The sequence below is a fragment of the Sarcophilus harrisii genome, chromosome 4 (genome assembly GCF_902635505.1).
Source record: "Sarcophilus harrisii chromosome 4, mSarHar1.11, whole genome shotgun sequence".
Classification (NCBI taxonomy): domain Eukaryota; kingdom Metazoa; phylum Chordata; class Mammalia; order Dasyuromorphia; family Dasyuridae; genus Sarcophilus; species Sarcophilus harrisii.
The window spans coordinates 369,345,239-369,363,918 of NC_045429.1; the positions used below are offsets into that span (position 1 = coordinate 369,345,239).

Sequence of the window (18,680 nt, forward strand, 5' to 3'; positions counted from 1 at the left end):
GCTTCCTAACTGAATGAGTCAGGTCCAAGTCTCTCTCTACTCCAATCCATCCTTTATTTAACCACCAAGGTGATTTTTCTAAAATATAGGTTTGATCATTTCACTCCCTTGTACAATGAACTTCTATGATTCCCTATTTTTATCTCTAAAGTAAAATATAGACATCTCTGTTGGGCATTTAAAGCTCTTCACACCCAGACCCCTTTCTAAAGATCACTTGTCTACAGTGGCCTATTGAATTTTCTTTGACATGACACAAGACTCTCTACCTTGGATTATTTTCCCCTTAATATTTGTTCCTTCACTTCATTTCAAAGCCTTCTGTAGGAGACTTTCCTTTTTTATTTGCTAAGGCAATTAAGGTTAAGGAACATGCCCAGGATTTGAACTCAGGTGCTCCTGAGTTCAGGGATGGTACTCTATCCACTGTACCACCTATCTGCCCAACACCTTCCATTTTTAGATTATCTAACTTTGGATCTTTATGAATCTTTGTGTGTATGTATGTATCTAGTTACTTACATGTTGTATCCTCCATTAAAATGTAATTTTTTTGAAGTTAGTGATGGTTTTGTCTTGCTTTGTATCTTCACTCCTTAGCACAGTGCCTGAAATAGCAAATGCTAAATGGTATTTGTTAATCGATTGAGAAGTGTGACTTGCTTTAAGAAACTGCTTTAAGAAAAAGATGAGTGAGTATACAGACAAAGGTGAGCAGTGATGTTCAGATCACCTTTGCCTTTAGTTTCTTCATTTTACAATAGTTGAAATAGATGCCCTATATATTTCTACTAATATCTGAGGATTATAAAAAGTCTTAACATTATGGAAGAACATTATTTAAATAGTGAGTTGCTCTAATATATTGTTGAAATGTGATTTAGCATTTCTGTTGCCTGGGAGAATACTTTTACTCCCTCAATCATCAAATTTAGGATAGTACTAAACAAGAGCAACTAGGTGGCACAGTGGATAGACTCAGCCCATCTGAAGTCGAAAAGTTTAACTTTCTGAATTCAAATCTGGCCTCAGACACAAGCCATGTGACCCTGGGCAAGTTACTTGAAACTGTTTTCCTCAGTTCCTCATCTGTCAAATGAGCTTGAGAAAGAAATGGCAAAACACTCTAGTATCTTTGCCAAAAAAAAAAAATCCAGATGGGACTATGAACAGCTGGACACAACTGAAATGACTGAGCAACAAAATAATGAACATAGATATAGGAAATGCTCCTGAAAGATAGAATTGGAACATTTCCTTGCTGAGATGGTACTAAAGGGACTCTTTTAAATAATACATACAGTAATAGGAATAATTAGTAATACTGGGAAAATCTGACTCAGTTTTTCTGACCTTTAACTTCCCAACTTTGTAATAAATATGAAAGTCTGATATAGTGAATCTTAATGAGACAATGCTTGAAATGATCTCTGAACTATAGTGATCTCATTTTCCATATATCTGAATTTTGAGTTTTTGGGTCTGATTTTTAAAAAGAGTCTTTCTATGTATAACATAAACTCCTTGTAGGCAGAAATTGTTTCATTTTGTCACTATCAGCAGTACCTAGTGACTCCAACACTAAGAAACTTAAAATTTTGAGTTGATTTAAATTTTTTGAATTCCTGTCAAATTGTCAACTGATTCTCTTGAAAGTCGCTGAATCTTCTCAGTTCTGATTTTAATTTCTTATTTCTAATAGGAAGTGTGTTAGCAAACACTATGAAAACTTGCTAGAATTTCATGCAAATGAAAGTTAATAGGCTCTGAATGAGGGCCAGGGAGGTTCTTAGGTGAGCAAATTACATGAATTTAATTTATATGCTAGTGATAACTAATACAGCCACTCAGAGGCCTTTTATCTTCCTGTCAGAGTTTAGTTTATCTTTTAAAGAGATAATGTTATAGAACATGTCATTTCTGAATAAGTGGGATATTGCTTATTTCAGTTAAGTGGGCATAATTGAACTTAGAATAATAAAGACTTGAGTAGGAATCCTGCCTTAACAAACATTTTTTAATTTGGGGGGTGGGGGGTGGGTGGGTCAATCAGGGCTAAGTGAATTGTCTAGATCATACAGCTAGTACATTTCAAATGTCTGAAGCTGGATTGGAACTCAAGTCCTCCTGATTCTACAATTAGCATTTGTTCAGGGTCACACAAGTAATCTTGTGTATTAAGTGTCTGAGGTCGCATTTCAATTCAGGTCCTTCTAACTCCAGGGGCAGAGCTCTATGCACTGTTGTCTATCCTAGTTGTTTATCTCTAAGCAGCTTATATCACTACCATGTTCATCACTATCATTATAATGCTCATCTTCATTAATATAATAACTTAAGGTTTTAAAAGTGTTTTTATAGTTATCATGTCAGTTTTTCCTCACAGGAACCCAAGAAGGTGGGTGCTATTAATATCCCCATTTTATAGATGAGAAAAATGGAAGCAGAGATAAAATAATTGCCTAGGGTCACACAGATAAAAAATATTTAAGGATAGGTTTGCCTCAGTTCTTCTAGATCCCAGGTCCATCTATTTCTGGTGCTATATCATCCTCAGTTTCCTTATCTGTAGAGAGAATAATTATGGCATTGACTCTATGGGATTGCAGTCATTATCTAATGAGATAATATATAAAGTGCCTTGTAAACCTTAAAAAAAACCTTGCTAGCTTTTGTTGATTATATTACTGACAAAAAGGTTCAATATAGAAATAAAGTTCAATCAAAGTTCAGTTATGAAATAAAATTCTTAGAACCCTCAGACTTCTATGGTAGCTCTGTCCCCAGAAGTAGGGATGGGAAACAAGAAGGTGGTAAGACACAGCTCCCAAAAATTCCTTTGTAGGCAAAGAAGCACCTCTTGAGTGCCAAGAAAAACCTAACAGCTGACAAGAGAAAAGACCTTAAGATCATACTTGATAGGCTGTGATTGGTAGGTTACCTGAACAAAAGAAAATGAATTCTCTGATTGACTGGTGTTGCTTATAAAGGTCAGCCTTTCTATGCTGAAAAGCATGAAGAAGTGACAAGTGACCAAAGAAACTAGAACAAAGAAAAGTGAAAAAAAGAGGAGGGAAAGGAACAACAGATGCCATCAATGAGAACATCCACAGTTGTGGCAATTAAGAGCAATGACAAGGGCAGCAAGCAGCAGATGATCTAAATATAGGGGAAAAGAAACCAAGGGATGAAGAGAAAGAAGTTAGACAGCTCTTCAATCTGGGGGGAAGAGAAGGTGGTAGTAGTGGAATAAACAGCTCTCTGGGTTGCATTTTATTGCTCTCAAAGACACCATTATGACATGCTGATGAGATGCTGATCAGAAGAGGTCAGCAACTAAGGGCAAAGGAAGAGATTCACAGTATAAAGTATATTCCTGTGATAGTTAACCAGCGATATGGTAGAACTATAGTTATATAGCAGGTTACAAAATGTGTTCATAAAAGCAGCTCAGTGTTTCATCAAAATCTATATCCTGATACTAATTCTAAACTTCATCCATTTAAAGGATAAGAGAGGAATCATAAAATGGTTGTGCTGAACCTTCAGTGAGAAAACAGACATTGCACATAAGCCTAATTTCCCTCAAATCTCAACTCAAATAGTATTTCTTGCATGAGATCTCTCCTCCTTCCCCCAGCTATAAATGCCTCACTCCCCTCCCCCCCAAAAAAACTTAGACATTTATTTTACAGATGGTCACATGGATAGATATTGTCTCCTTTAATATAAAGTGAGTTCCTTAAGATATAAATTATTTCGGTTTAGTTTTTGTATTCCTAATGATATACATTGATTATTGAATAAATATTTCATTTATCTACCCTAACTGATCAAAGAACTCTGAAAGGGCAGCTGCTCTATTACTTTGTAGATTCTTTATCTACAAAGATAAATTTATATTAAAAATTATTTATGTTTGGATAGATTATCCAAAGATATCTTAAATTATCCAAATGGTGAGTTTCTCCCTAAAACAGGCCTCCTGAATTATGTTATTTGAGTAGTTCTCAATGAAAAGAGCCTAATATTTCCTATGAATGATCTAGTATTCACTGAAAAACCAAAATCTTCTTATGAGCAAATGTAGTTAACTGAGCTGAATGCATTTTTTAAATTTTATTTTATTTTTTTTAATAATAACTTTTTATTGACAGAACCCATGCCAGGGTAATTTTTTACAACATTATCCCTTGCATTCACTTATATTCCGATTTTCCCCCTCTCTCCCTCCACCCCCTCCGCTAGATGACAAGCAGTGCGATATAAGTTAAATATGTTGCAGTATATCCTAGATACAATATATGTGAGCAGAACCGAACACTTCTCTTGTTGCACAGGGAGAATTGGATTCAGAAGGTAGAAATAACCCAGGAAGAAAAACAAAAAAATGCAAACAGTTTACATTCATTTCCCAGTGTTCTTTCTTTGGGTGTAGCTGCTTCTGTCCATCATTGATCAATTGAAACTGAGTTAGATCTCTTTGTCAAAGAAATCCACTTCCATCAGAATACATCTTCATACAGTATCGTTGTTGAAGTATATAATGATCTTCTGGTTCTGCTTATTTCACTTAGCATCAGTTCATGTAAGTCTCTCCAAGCCTCTCTATATTCATCCTGCTGGTCATTTCTTACAGAGCAATAATAATAGCTGAATGCATTTTTTCAGAAGGGTAGCTTTACTATTTCAAAATGAGAGCATTAAACAGCTAAATAAAGTTAAAAGGAATCAACAAATTAAAAAGATAATTCTGTGGAACTTTCAGAAAACTAATTTCTGAGCACAGTCCATCCTCTGAACAGTTTTATAATGGTGAAGGAGTCACTCTGTATTGACAAATTTTTTTCTGGCAGGCGCCAGCAAGTTTTTAAGCAGAAGGAAGAGTTGACTTCTTCACATGTTTTTACATTGAAAGCACTTTTGCTGAATAGAAATTTTGATTATATCAAAATTTTCAACAATATTACTTGTAGAAATGTTGTTTGCAATGTATATGTATACATACATACATACAACTACAGGAAATTGATACAGTTATTATACCCATTTTTCAATTAGGGAAGCAGATGGAAGTTAATTGACTTGCCTAGTATCTTACAGCTAGTAAGTGTCAGGATGAATTTGAACCCTGGTTTTTCTGATTTCAGGTCCATTTTGCTCTCTGACCATTTTGCTGCTTCAATCATGTCAGTAAAAAATTATCTTCTAATGATTTGTGGGTTTTGGAATAAGCCCTTCCCAAAATGACCTAGCAAAAAATCTTAAAATGCTAAAGGAGACATCTTCACACACCATAAAAAATGAAAATAGGATAGAAATATGATTACAAGATGATGAATATATATTTATAGACTCATCTATTGGTGACAGAGATATCATGATATGTTTTTAATGGTAGATAAGATAGATTCCTTAGAGAAAAGCAAAGATGATTTTACAAGAAGGAAGAAATCCAAAGGAAGTAAGTTAGAGGTGTAGATAAAAACCTGACATAAACGATAATAATAATGAAAATAATGAGAGACAGTATGGCAAGGTTGATAAAGGACTGATATCAAAGTCAAGAAGATTTAGGTTCAAGACTTGCCTCTAACACATGGTGATTGTATAATCCTAGGCAAGTCATTCAATCTCTCAGTGTCTTGGACAATTGTCTCTGAATCCAAATTATAGTCAAATTGCCAATCTGTTTTGAGAGGGGATGTTTCGAGAAAGGGAATGCCATGTGTTAGTAAAATTTCAGAGCAGAAGAAGAGAAGAAAGTAATAATTTAAAAAGTAGGAATGATGATAATAATGATGTGAATCAAACTACAATGTCTTATTAATTATTTGATTTTCAAGGGTTACATTAAGCTACATAGCTCCACTGGAAAAAAGAACATCTCATGGAATCTTTTTCCATTGATATATTGAAAAATATATTTTAGATTCCCCAAAATACAAAATGCTTAATGTATGCAAAAGAAATATAGAGATCAAAGGTTGAAAACGAATCTGTAAGGCACATTGAATTATTAGATGATGGCAATATAGACACATAATTTGTTCCCCTCCAAAGTCACTGATCAAAATGATATCAAAAAGGAGAAGGCTGTTACCAAATACATAAAAAGACAAACTTAAATCTTCAAATCAAAAGTGAATGGTAAAAACATATTTAAAACAAGTAAAACTTACACAATAACAAGCCTTGATTTATACTTTAGAACTAGACTAAGTAATATGATGGATTTGGAAAGTAATCTAATAAAAACTCATATAATATTAATAATGAAGAAAAGGGAATATTATTCAAAGATAGTTATAGAAAGATCAACAGTTCCTTGCCAGAAAGAGGAAAATTAAGAGACACTCTTAAATATATGATAAAAAAACTCATAATACTTTTAGAACAAGCAGATACTCTTTCATGAAGCAGTAGTAAGGACTGATAATAGGTTTGTGTTATTGGATTTGTCAAATATAACTAGATGGAGGCTATGAAATAGCAAAAATTTAAGAGTAGAATCCAAAGGTTCCCTTCTGCAAATGACATTCCCATGAACTTTTGGTGAATCACAATATTGTCTCAACATGATTATTTTCTAAGATGATATTTTGTTTTGGTTCTTTGATCTATTCTTTGAGCCTTAAATTCTTTTGGATTAAATTATTTAGTCTTTAATTGCAATTTTGTTTTCTTCAAATGCTCCTGATTGAAAGTAATTTTATTGCATTAGAGTAGTTAAATAATATACTTAGTGTTCTCGCTTCTGAATTTGTTCACATGTTCAACTTTTTAAAGGTATCATTCATACCTAATACATACACAAACTTTTTTTCTGTTCCCATTCAGTGATAACCAAAGATCATTTTTCCCTCTAACTTTTCTAAAATTGTATTTAAATTCTCCCTCCCTTTCTTGTTTGATTTATCCAAGTCTGAAAGGGTTCATTTAACCTTCTTCTACACTATTACAATTTTACCATGTATTTTCCCTCCAATTAAATTAACTTTTTTAATGTATTGTGATACTATGCCAATCATTAGATAGATAGAAAGGCAGACAAATAAAGATATTAATTCATTACCTGTAGTATTGTTCATCATTTTTCTGTTTGTTTTTATTGTGCCTATTTGTATTCTTGCCTTATGTGATATCATGATTGATATTCCAGTTTTTTTGAAGTTTTTCTGAAGTGAAATAGATTTTGCCCATTTCTTATTTTTAATTCAGCATAAATCTTTATATTTCAAATATATTTCTTGTAAATCATATATTGTTGGATTCTGCTTTCTAATCCTTTCTGCTATTCTTTTCTGTTTTATATAGGTGAGTTTATTCCATTCACAGAGATATGATTATTATTGTATATATCTTTTCATATTATTATCTTGTACATTTTTGTTCTATTTATTTAATGCCATATCTCTTAATAAAAAAGTTGTTGAAACTTACTATTTAGGATTTCTAATTTACTTAGTATGAGGATGTATAATTTTAGATGATCTGTTTTCATTTTTTACCTCTCTTTTTCTTCTTTTGTCCTCCTCTGATAAGTTTTTACTCTCTCTTACCCTTTAATTCCCATTTCAGGCTCTGTGCTCTGATGTAGGAGTTTGATGTAAGGAGTTTGCTTATGAATACCCCTTTAACTATTTAACTATTCTGCCCTTTGTCTTAACCCTCCCTTTCCCCTCTCCCTGTAGCCACCTATTGCTTTGTTATGTTTTATGTATTTCTAAACTAAGTTCTCTCTCTGTTTGCCTGTCTCTCTCTCTCTCTCTCTCTCTCTCTCTCTCTCTCTCTCTCTCTCTCTCTCTCTCTCTCTCTCTGTGTGTGTATTCAGTTTTGTTTTTTTTTTATCTAACTCAAATGAAAGTGAGGTTCATGGGATTCTGTTTTCCCCAACCCTTTTCTCCATGTCTATATATTCTTTAACTCATGCACTTACTATTTAAGGTAATAACTTCCTTGCCCCTTTTCTCCATTGTAATTCCCTTTCCCTTTCCATTTTTTATGGTCTAAGATCAGAGTAGAAAAAAAGCCATCCCAAATCCCAGGGTCACTGCCTATTTTATTTCTCTCACATCCTTGAAGACATTAGGGTTCTAAGAGGATGCTTTTCTCTCTCTCTCTCTCTCTATTAGAAAGAAAACAATTCATTATTACATAATCTTTTCATGTCAACATTTCTATTTCCTTTCTATTAAATATACAATTATATCTAAAGTACTTATGATATGTAACAACTTTTTGGTGTGAAAATAAGTGGAATTTTCTATCCAGAGGATATTTCATGCCTTATAACTCCAGACTAATCTTTATGGGCTCCATCAATCTATTTCAAATCTGAAAACATTCCATAGGTAAATTAATTTGGAAAGCTCTAGTCAAAACATATTTTTTTTCTTTCTACTACATGTCAGTCAAGTGCTCTCTACTGAACTACATTGTTAAAACATCACAGAAATGCCAAGCACATGCTACTACCGAAAAGAGAGATAGGATATAATTTGTCTAGCTTCTCAAGAAACCCTGTGATAATCCCATAGTTAGAGAATAGAACCTACTGAAATATTAGGAGCAGTGACATTACAGTGTACTCGTGGAGTTTCTGACTGGGTCCTTCGAGCCACCATAAGTAAAAGCTGTTGTTGAAGTGCACTCAATGCTGGCTCCCCAGAAGATGGTTCTTGACTTGCAGAAGTTGTGGTGCTGGAGGAACTGAAGTGTCTTTCACTACAAATGAATAAAAGAGAAAAAAATATTTGTGAAATAATCATTATTGTAGTTCATGTAAACATGTGTAACACACATATATGGATGTAAATTGAATGGCTTCCCAAAATCTCCCCCTTGGTGAATGTGAATTTTTATAGGGCATAGATTATTCGTTGTTGTTGTTTTAATTTTAATCTTTGCTTTGTACTCCTAGAACCTAAAATTGGTTCTTGTGCATAGCAGGCAATTTAATAAATGCTTGTTTAATTAAATTGAAGATTTGCAGTGGGCAGATCATAATTCACACTCAAAAAACATTTCACAGTGAAAGATAGTTTTGGCCAGCAAAGGAATAGTTTTACTTATAAAGGGGATTCTATATAACATACAGATTATGCTTCCTCGTAGGGCATTTTTGGTAGCCCAGGGGATATCCTCAACTTTTTGTACTTTAATATGTAGGAAGTTACTAACAGTCATAAGTTATCTCCTTGGAACTGGGAATACTGATCTAAAATATTGGAAATGTACCTACTTTGTGGAAGCTGTCTAATTTTTATAATACTTTATTTTAAACATTGCCTTTTTCCTTGCCAGCACTGAGATAACATCTTTCCACCCAACCTCTTCCCTTGAAACCATGTTTTCTCAAATCAGACAGTTAAATTACTGTGGATTGAATTCTATACTCTTCCAAACAACCAATCACAAAAACATACTTATTAAGCATCTATTATATATAAGCAGTGGAGATACAAGTATAAAGAAAGAAGTCATCCATAATAGGAATGATGTTAAGCCCTACGAACCTGGAGAGTGGCTGCTTTCTTTAATTACTTTTCTACTATTCTCAGTTCTCCCCTAATTGTCATGGACCTTCTCTCTCATACATTCTGGCTCTGTTTTGGTTTATGCTGCTCTGGGCACTTTCTTTCCCATGTGGAGGCTACTAATGAGGTAGAAAAATTTCTGTTTTACATAGACTGAAATGGTTTCCTGAAAAGGGAGCACAATGTTATCTCTGGGATTTGGTTGGTGCAGTGGTCTAGGGTTTGAACTGTTGCATGGCTTCCCTGTCACATAAAAACCCATCCCATGGGAATTTAGTATGCTGGAAGTTTAGCAGAATTCTCACTGTCATGCAAGTTACCTGATCCAGTATTACTGCCATATGAATGTGGTGAATGTGGAGGAAGGGGCTAGCATAATTTTTTGGTAATAATATAATTATCATTTTAAATTTTTATCAGAAATATAGTCATTATTGCATTTTTATAAGCCAAAAATATTTCATTATATTCCAAAAATAGCCTTGAATTATTGGTCTAAGCTAATTCTGGCCTCGAATATTTGATATTAATTTGTAGGTTTCAGTCCCAATGATACTGTAGTTCTGAAAGTTGATGTAGGAAAGGGAAATCTGCATAAAAGAAAAAGTAATTTTCTCAGTTTATGTGAGACAAATGCTATTCCTACCAAGTGTCATAAAAATGGAACAGTCAGATATCCTTCATTTGTAGGGCTCCATCATCACTGCCCTCAGAATTAGAATCTTATCATAGGAACTGGTAGATACCAACACATACTCAAATTCACTGACTACATACACTGACTGTGCTGCTAGTTTTTATATACCACTATAATACTCACTCTTTCCTCACTCCCCATGAGTCAATGACTTCAAAAGAATAAGAGTGTTGGATGTTGTCCATACAGAATTTTTTTTAAAATAAGATGTTATTGTGTAATGTTTTCTTTACATCTGTATATGAAATATCCAAAAGTCTTAGTACAGTTTATTTTAATAAGTTTAAATATTTAGTAATCATTAAATAATGATCAAATAATATAATTAAAATAACTTTATGATAATAATTTAAAAATTAAGTTTTAATAAACTTAAATTTCAGTAGGACTTTTGGAATGCCCTGTAAATTCATATTTGTATACATATGAATGCACTGGTGTTGGAAGTTAGGAAAAAAGAATATTTCATAGGATTACGGTTGAAAGAGACATGAATAAAATAGAAATGAAGAGGTTTGTTTACATTATCATATTGATGGCAAAAGAAATGTATAGGTTCTTTCTTCTCCAAATTATTTGAAGCTTTATTTATTTTCCTAGATTCTCCCTCCCTACTCTTGGTTACACCAATGAGCACTCTGTTGGAGATGTGTCAAATTCTTATTGATTTTGCCCTGACAATATGAAAATGAGACAACTACTTAGGTATGCTCTCTTTTATTAATTATCTGCGATGGCTTTTTTTCTGCCTTTCTGCCTTGGAGTGAGAATAGAGTGAGGATTAAGGTTTACTTTAAAAAGCAATTAAAATCCTCTGGGATGCACACCTAAAGATGAGCACAGGTTTTAAAAGATCTGCACCTAAAACATACTCTCAAATTGCTCAATGATCTGCACCCAAGTAACTCCATTTAACAAAATCTTTGATTCATATTCTTTCAGCTAACCATATCACTCTTAATCAGTCTCTCTCTTTCTAGTAATTCATACAAATATTTGACTCCCTTTCTTCACACACACACACATACACACACACACACAATTCATTATTTGTTCAAATTGTATCCCAAAATTAATGCCAAGGGCCAGCTTCTTAACATGTCTACTCAACTGATTACCTGAGTACCAGGAGAAACATCCTGAGCATTCTTTTATAGTTCAGTGGACAATTCATAACAGGCAGCTTAAAGGCCTTTTTGACTTGGATATATAAGTATTTTCCCTCTTAGGTTAGCTCTAGCAGCACTGAAGAATAATGCATAAAAATAATACAAAACAGTGAAAGTGAAAAAGGTAAGAAGAGAAGACACATGTAATATGAACAGTGGGCATGCAAAGGAATCAAGTTCTGAACTTGGGAAGTTGCTAAACCTCAGTTCATTTATATATCGGCAGGGCAAAACCAATGGGAATTTGACTCATCTCAGATATGGTACTATATTGGTGAAACTGAGAAGAAGGGAAAATCTAAAAAATAAATCAAACCTTGGCTGATTTGGGCAAGAGAAAATCAGTACCTTTAGTTTTACTTTCAAATGCATGCTGTCAATATAATGATACTAATAAACCTTCACCCCTTTTTTTTTCAAGTATCATTCTTATAGATGTGCTAGCCTAGAACTAGAATCTATTGCATACATAGATATACAGATGGACCACATTTAACATGTATAATCATTTAATATATGTTGCACAAAGAATATATACACATATAGTGATCTGTAACATGGAGTATATGCACAGTGTATTTGTATTATATGCAGAGGTATATCTGAATGTATTCTATATATAAATATCTTGCATCACAATGTATTTTATACATATGTACACACATGTTCATTATATACACACATACATATACATATATATCATATATATAAAATCATTGAAGGTTTCCTATTAAGAATTTCCTATTTTAAAAGAGCTTTTGTTGTTGTTTTTTTAAAGAATGAATCAGCAACTGTCACATAGTAAGATAAAATGCTACCAACTGATTCAAGTGAGGTAGTGTGACTTGGGTATAGAAAGCCAGACTTGAATCAAAATACATTTTCAAATCCGCCTCTAAAATATACTGGTTGTGTGACCCTGGATAAATCATTTAATATCTCAGTGATACAGGCAATTATTTAAGACTATACACTGCAGAGGAAGTGATTACTGGCCCTTGTAGAAGAAGCTTCTCCACCTTGGGGTTCTTTATATCAGTGAAATCACAAATCTAGTCCCTTTCCCAAATATGTGATCATGAACTGCAAGAGTTCTAAGATAGACCCTGATTATTTGAAAACATGGAAGTCCTAATCTCATTGTTTACATAAATGACCATAGCCAAAACAAACAGGGCTTTCTATGACTGAGCCTGCCACATGCAAATCTTTTGAGGGCCAGCACTCTTCTCTATTGGTAGCTGGAAGCATCGTGCTGGACCTGGAATCAGGAAGACATCTTCCTGAGTTCAAATCTAATTTCAGATACTTTCTAGCTGTGAGATTGAACAAGTCCCTTAACCCTATTTGTCTTAGTTTCCTCATGTGTAAAATGAGCTGGAATAGGAAATGGCAAACAATTCCAGTATCCTTGCTAAGAAAACCCCAAGTGGAGTTATGGACATTACTGAATGAACAACAATAATGTCAAAAACCTTTATCTTCTCCACTCAGATTATTTGAGGATTTGGGGATACTGAACCATGCTAAATAAAGGCATAAGACCACTTGAAGGAGGAATGCTAAATGGTTAGAAACCCAGACTTTGGGGCAACATTTCTAGCTTATTATTAAGATAAAAATGCATATAGATAATGAAAATAGGAAGTTTAACAATTAGTCTCTAAAATGGTCCACTAATTTCTAAAAAAAGATTATCAGAGTTAGGCACAGAAGGATAAAAAAGCAAAAGGGGGGAAAAGGAGAGAGAGAGAAAAGAGAGACACAGACAGACAGACAGAGGCAGAGACAGAGACACAGAGAGAAAGAGAGAGGAAGATGGAGAAGGGAGGGAGAGGGAGAAAGGAAAAGAGTGAGAGAGGGAAGGAGGGAAAGTGAGAGGGAGGAAGAAGAGAAAGACAGAGATGGAGAGAGATGGAAGAGAGACAGAGAGGGAAGAGGATGGAGGGAAGGAGAAAAGCAGGGCCCAAAGAAAATTTACTTTCCTGATTGACCAGAAATGAGCCATACTCCCTCTTGGAGACCAGATAGAGCAAAGAATCAATAGAAGCTGAGTTAAGCCTCAATACAAACACAAATTCTGAAAAAACCTAAAGTAATTACTACCGGGGCTGAGAGGGAAAGAAAATGAAGGTTTGCCTCTTCATGGAAGATTTTCTTCCATCTCCTATCACAGGGATAAGTGAGTTAGCAAGTAGGAGGGTATTTGGAGTTTAGGAATGGGAGGCATTGAGAAGCTTTAGGATTACTGGTTGGTGATTTAGGAGACTTTTTGAAAAGTGATAGCATGGTGAGGTGAGAGGGTATTCTGAGAGTGAGATCATGTGAGATTAGAGTTTAAGGAATTGGTGTGGGTGGATATTAGAGCAGAGCTTGGAAGCCATAGCAGAATATTTGCTATCTGACATTAGAACAATACTATACTAATATACAATACAAAAAATTAGTATAGTTGCAGCTGAAAATATGCATAGATGTGATCCATTTGGGGAGTAGTTGAATGAAAATAATAGTAATGATGATGATAATGGTAGCATTTATATGGTGTTTTAATATTTCAAAACATTTTACTCATATTTTCCATATCGATCCTCATACAATTCTGAGAGGTCATTGTTATTATTATCTTCATTATATAGATAAGGAATCAGAATCTGAGAGAGGCAAGTAATTTGCTCAGTATCGGACAGTTAATGTCTGAAGCAGGATTTTAATTTGTGTCTTCCTAACTCTGAATACAACACTCTCTATCCATTGATCTAATAGATTTGTGAAATTTGTGAAGATTTTTGAGAAAAAAAATTTATGGTTGTGCTCTGAGTACTAGTGACTTCTTCTGGAAACATGCATCAGCATGAAATGAGCAACTATGAAAAACTGTAAAATCAAATTTTACCCAGAGCAATATATCTGAGTCATGGGAATCTGAGTTCTCCTGTTTTCAGGTTTGAATGGAAACTATTAGAGGGACACTGAATTACTCTAGCACTAGGTGATGGGACAATTACAATATACCGGCACTTTAATAGAATCCAAACTTGAATTAAATTTTGCTTTAACAAGTAGCTATAAATAGATCACAATTGAATGATTAACACATGCTGCATGTATGAGAAATATAGAAGGTAAATAGCACCCTCTACTGGTTACAGAAAGAAACTAAGACTGCATTGAACGAAGACATGGAAAAGACTTCTGGGCTTCAGGGAATAGGATATACAGAAAGGAGGAGAGGGAGTTTCCCTCCCATAACTGTTCCCCACATACTGCACTCAAGAAACCATATAATCCATAGAATATTAGGGGACAAAGGAAGGATAGTCTCATTTCCAGGAAGTGGGGCTAAAGTACGGTTTGCATAAGAGGGAACCAATGGTTAAATATTACAAAAAGGCAGATTTTAGTTCAATATAAGGAAGAAATTTCTAATAATATGTCTGTCTAATTACCAAGCACACTTAATTTCATTCTCCATGCTTACCCCCCAACCCCACCCTGAGAATTGCTCAATTGTTTTGCCTACAGCATCTATGATATAATAGCTAGTATTAATATAGAATCTTTAGGTTTTCAAAGTATTTTACAAATATCATATCACCTAATCCTTAGAACAATCCTGGGAGATGGGTGTTATTAACTCCATTTGTAGAAATGAACTGAAGTCTTCCTAGCTCTAGGTCCAACACTATCTACTCTACCACCTAACTACCATACACAATGATGGAGTAGAGAGAGAACCCCAAACTGGGGGCCTTTGTTTAAGTATCAACTCTACCACCTAGAGGGCAGGTGGGTGACGCAGTAGATAAAGTGCCAAATGTGGAGTCAAGAAGACTCACGTTCATGACTTCCAATCTTGTCTCAAACACTTGCTAGCTGTGTGATGTTGAGTAAGTCACTTAACCCTATTTGCCTTAGTTTTCTCCTCGAAAGAGCTAGAGAAGGAAATGGCAGACTACTCCAGTATCTTTGCCAAGAATATCTCAAATGGGGTCATGGACGTGACTGAACAACAATAGCCACCATCTAGATGTGTGACTGTAAACAAATGCCTCAATATCCTCTTTAATAGAGAAAATTAGATTAGAATGGATATATCTCTGGTTGGAAAACAATCATCATTTCCTGTGTGAAACATTTAAAAAGCAAATATATAAATATACATTATAGAAGTTTCTTGTTAATATTCTACTCATCCAAGAAATATATATCTTCTATTAGTAATATTATTTTTGAACTAGACTGTGATCTCATTTTTGTAGGGAATTTCTGGCAAGGAAAATCCTTTCATCAGTATAGATAAGTATTTGCTTTGCCACTGACAATCCAAGAAACAGGTCTGAAAATTGAAGTGACTTCACCAAAGTCATACAAACAATATATATGACAGGTAGGATTGGAATATCTTGTCATTCAGATCCTGAGGACCATTCTATCCACTATGTCAAACTGTCTCTCACAATTTTTTAACCCTATATAGTTCTCTATAATCTTAGTTCAGTCTAAAGATTAAAACTTAGTGCTAATAAAATTACACCTTGTATTAATCAGTAAAGTTTCCAGCTTTCCAGTAGCCTAGAAATACCAGATAAACAATTGAGGAATTGATGAACAAGTTGTGGTATATAATTGTAATGGAATACTACTGTGCTATTAGAAATGATGAACAGGATAATTTCAGAAAAACCTGGAAAGATGTATGTGAACTGATATAGAATGAAGTGGGCAGAACTAGGAGATAATTGTACACAATAACAGCAATATTGTATAATGATCATCTATTAACGACAACTATCTTCAGCAATACAATGATCCAAGACAATTCCAAACTACTCATGATGAAAAAATACTACCTATTTTCTGAGAAAGAATTGATAAAGTATGAATGCAGATTGAAGCATATTGTTTTTCACTTTCTTAATTAGCATAATGCTTGGTATATAGTTGTCACTTAACAAATGTTTTTTGATTTATTATTTTCTTTAAAGTAGGCAATGAAAGTGGAAATATGACAGCATCTACTCTGAACTTAGATTCTTTTTTTATTGTTTTGCTTTTTTGTTATTGTTACTTAATCACTTTAAGTCATCTCTGATTTTTCTTGATCACTTTTTGAGGTTGTCTTGGCAAACATACTGCAGTGGCTCACCATTTCCTTCTCTAGTTCATTTTATGCATGAAGAAACGAAGGCAAACAAAATTAAGTGACTTGTCTAAGGTCAGAGAGGTAGGAAATATCTAAGGCTGGATTTGAATTGTGGTCTGCTTGATTCTAGACCTGGCACTATATCTACTGCAACACTTAGTTGTCTTCTGAACCATACAAAAGTAGCAAATCTGTCTCTAATTACTTAAGAGTTTTGATTTCTCTGAACTGGTTTTGACTCAAGTTTCACAGCAAAGTGTTGAAGCTAGGAAAGCATAAGTTAAAATCCCATGTGTGATACATAATGACTTTGTGACCCTGGGCAAATCACTTAATTTCCCAATGGTTCATGTAGCTTTCTAAAGTTATAAATTGTTTCCACTTTATTTTGATAGATGGAATTTCTTTGAATGGATGCCCATCAATTGGAGAATGGCTGAATAAGTTACAGTATATAAATGTAATAATACTGTTCTATAAGAAATGATGAGTAGGCTGATTTCAGAAAAGCCTTCATTGACTTAGCTGAACTGATACTGAGGGAAGTGAACTGAACCAGGAGAATATTGTACATAGTAATAGCAAGATTATATGTTGATTGAGTTTAATGGACTTGGTTCTTTTCAACAGTGAGGTGATCTAAGACAATTTTAATCAACTTGTGATGGAAAGTGGCATCTACATCTAGAGAGACTGAAAGTACATTAAAACATAGTATTCTGACCTTTTCCCTTTTGATTTGATTATTCTTACATTACATGATGAATATGGAAATATGTTTAAAAGAATTACATTTGTTTAACTTATATCGAATTGTTTGCTATCTTGGGGAAGAGGAAGGGAGAGAGAAAAATAAAAAATTGGAACACAAGGTTTTGCAAAGGTGAATGTTAAAAACTATTTTTGTATGTATTTGGAAAAATAATACACTATTAATATAGAAAAATAGAGGTTAAAAAAAGTAGAGGGAACTTTTTCATTGGGCATTCCCTAAAGGATTGAAATCATAGATCTAGACTAAATTATTAATCCAAATTGGCATTGATCTGAGGTCAAGGCAGAGATGAGAATAAGACTAAGAATGAATATAGTATATATGGAAAGGACAATTAATTGAAAGAAAGATAATTCACACAGTCATCTACCTATTTATTTATATTGTATAATCTAGATGTAAGATTCTAAAATGTTCTGTTACTGACACAAGAAAACAGATCCTGAAATTCCCATAATGCCCAAGGGTTATGCTTGAGCCAGTTCTAACTGGGAGACTTGATTATTATACATTAACCAGCATGCCCCTGCACACATTCTTGAGCTTCAAAGTATATTCTTGATCTCACACTTGATATGAATACAGTTCCATTCCAATTTGCTTTATATCATGTCAGGCAATAATAGTACATTAGAGCTGTAAAGGAACTGAACTAGTATAATCCCCCCAGTTTTATAAGCTTAAATAGAAGACCCAAAAATGGTTTATCTATCTGAAAGATCTATCTGACCTATATCTAAGATGTCTTAGGACAAAATCCTAAAGCCCAGAAAAGTATTTCTGTAAATGACTGGGTACATTTTGGACTAGAAATGAGATCCATCACAACAAACTGAAAAACACACACACACACACACACACACACACACTCCTAAAATCAATTGAAAATTTTGTCTTATAAAGTGGGTCTGATTTGGAGCAATTTTGAAAAGGACCTTTGCTTAAAGCATCCAAACTTGTGATGACAAAATCTTTCTAATGCTTGTGAAATAAAGTATCAATCTCAAGAGCTCTGCATACTTTCCTATGTGGGCTATGGCTGCCATCTTGTGGACAAAAAGAACTGCAATTTCTCCAGTTCTCCCAATGGGGAATGGCTTACCCCAAATTCAGACCCCTTGATGTTAAATTTTCAAAGTAGTTGCTGCCTTGTCTAGAATGAACCCTCTTTTAGGTAAAGTTGGAGAGGAGACCCCTCCACCATAATGCTACTACCTCTGAATGGAAATCTGTTCTCAGATTTGGGGGGGGGGGAGAAGGGGGAGTCTGCCTATGTAGAAGAAATGAGGAGAAAACAGACTCAAAAGAATATTCTGAGATAATTCCATCAAGTTTTATCTCATTAAAAAGCACA

The 18,680-nt window shown here is 34.1% G+C and overlaps 1 protein-coding gene across 4 annotated transcripts in view; it reads right to left on the reverse strand.

Moving 5' to 3' along the window:
- PCNX2 (pecanex 2) overlaps positions 1-18,680 on the reverse strand; it is a 357,972-nt gene that overhangs the window by 268,866 nt on the left and 70,426 nt on the right. For all 4 annotated transcript variants that reach the window (XM_031966919.1, XM_031966916.1, XM_031966917.1 and 1 more), the window contains exon 9: positions 8,559-8,727. In XM_031966919.1, the coding sequence (XP_031822779.1) occupies positions 8,559-8,727 (169 nt within the window). The remainder of the gene's footprint in view (positions 1-8,558; positions 8,728-18,680) is intronic.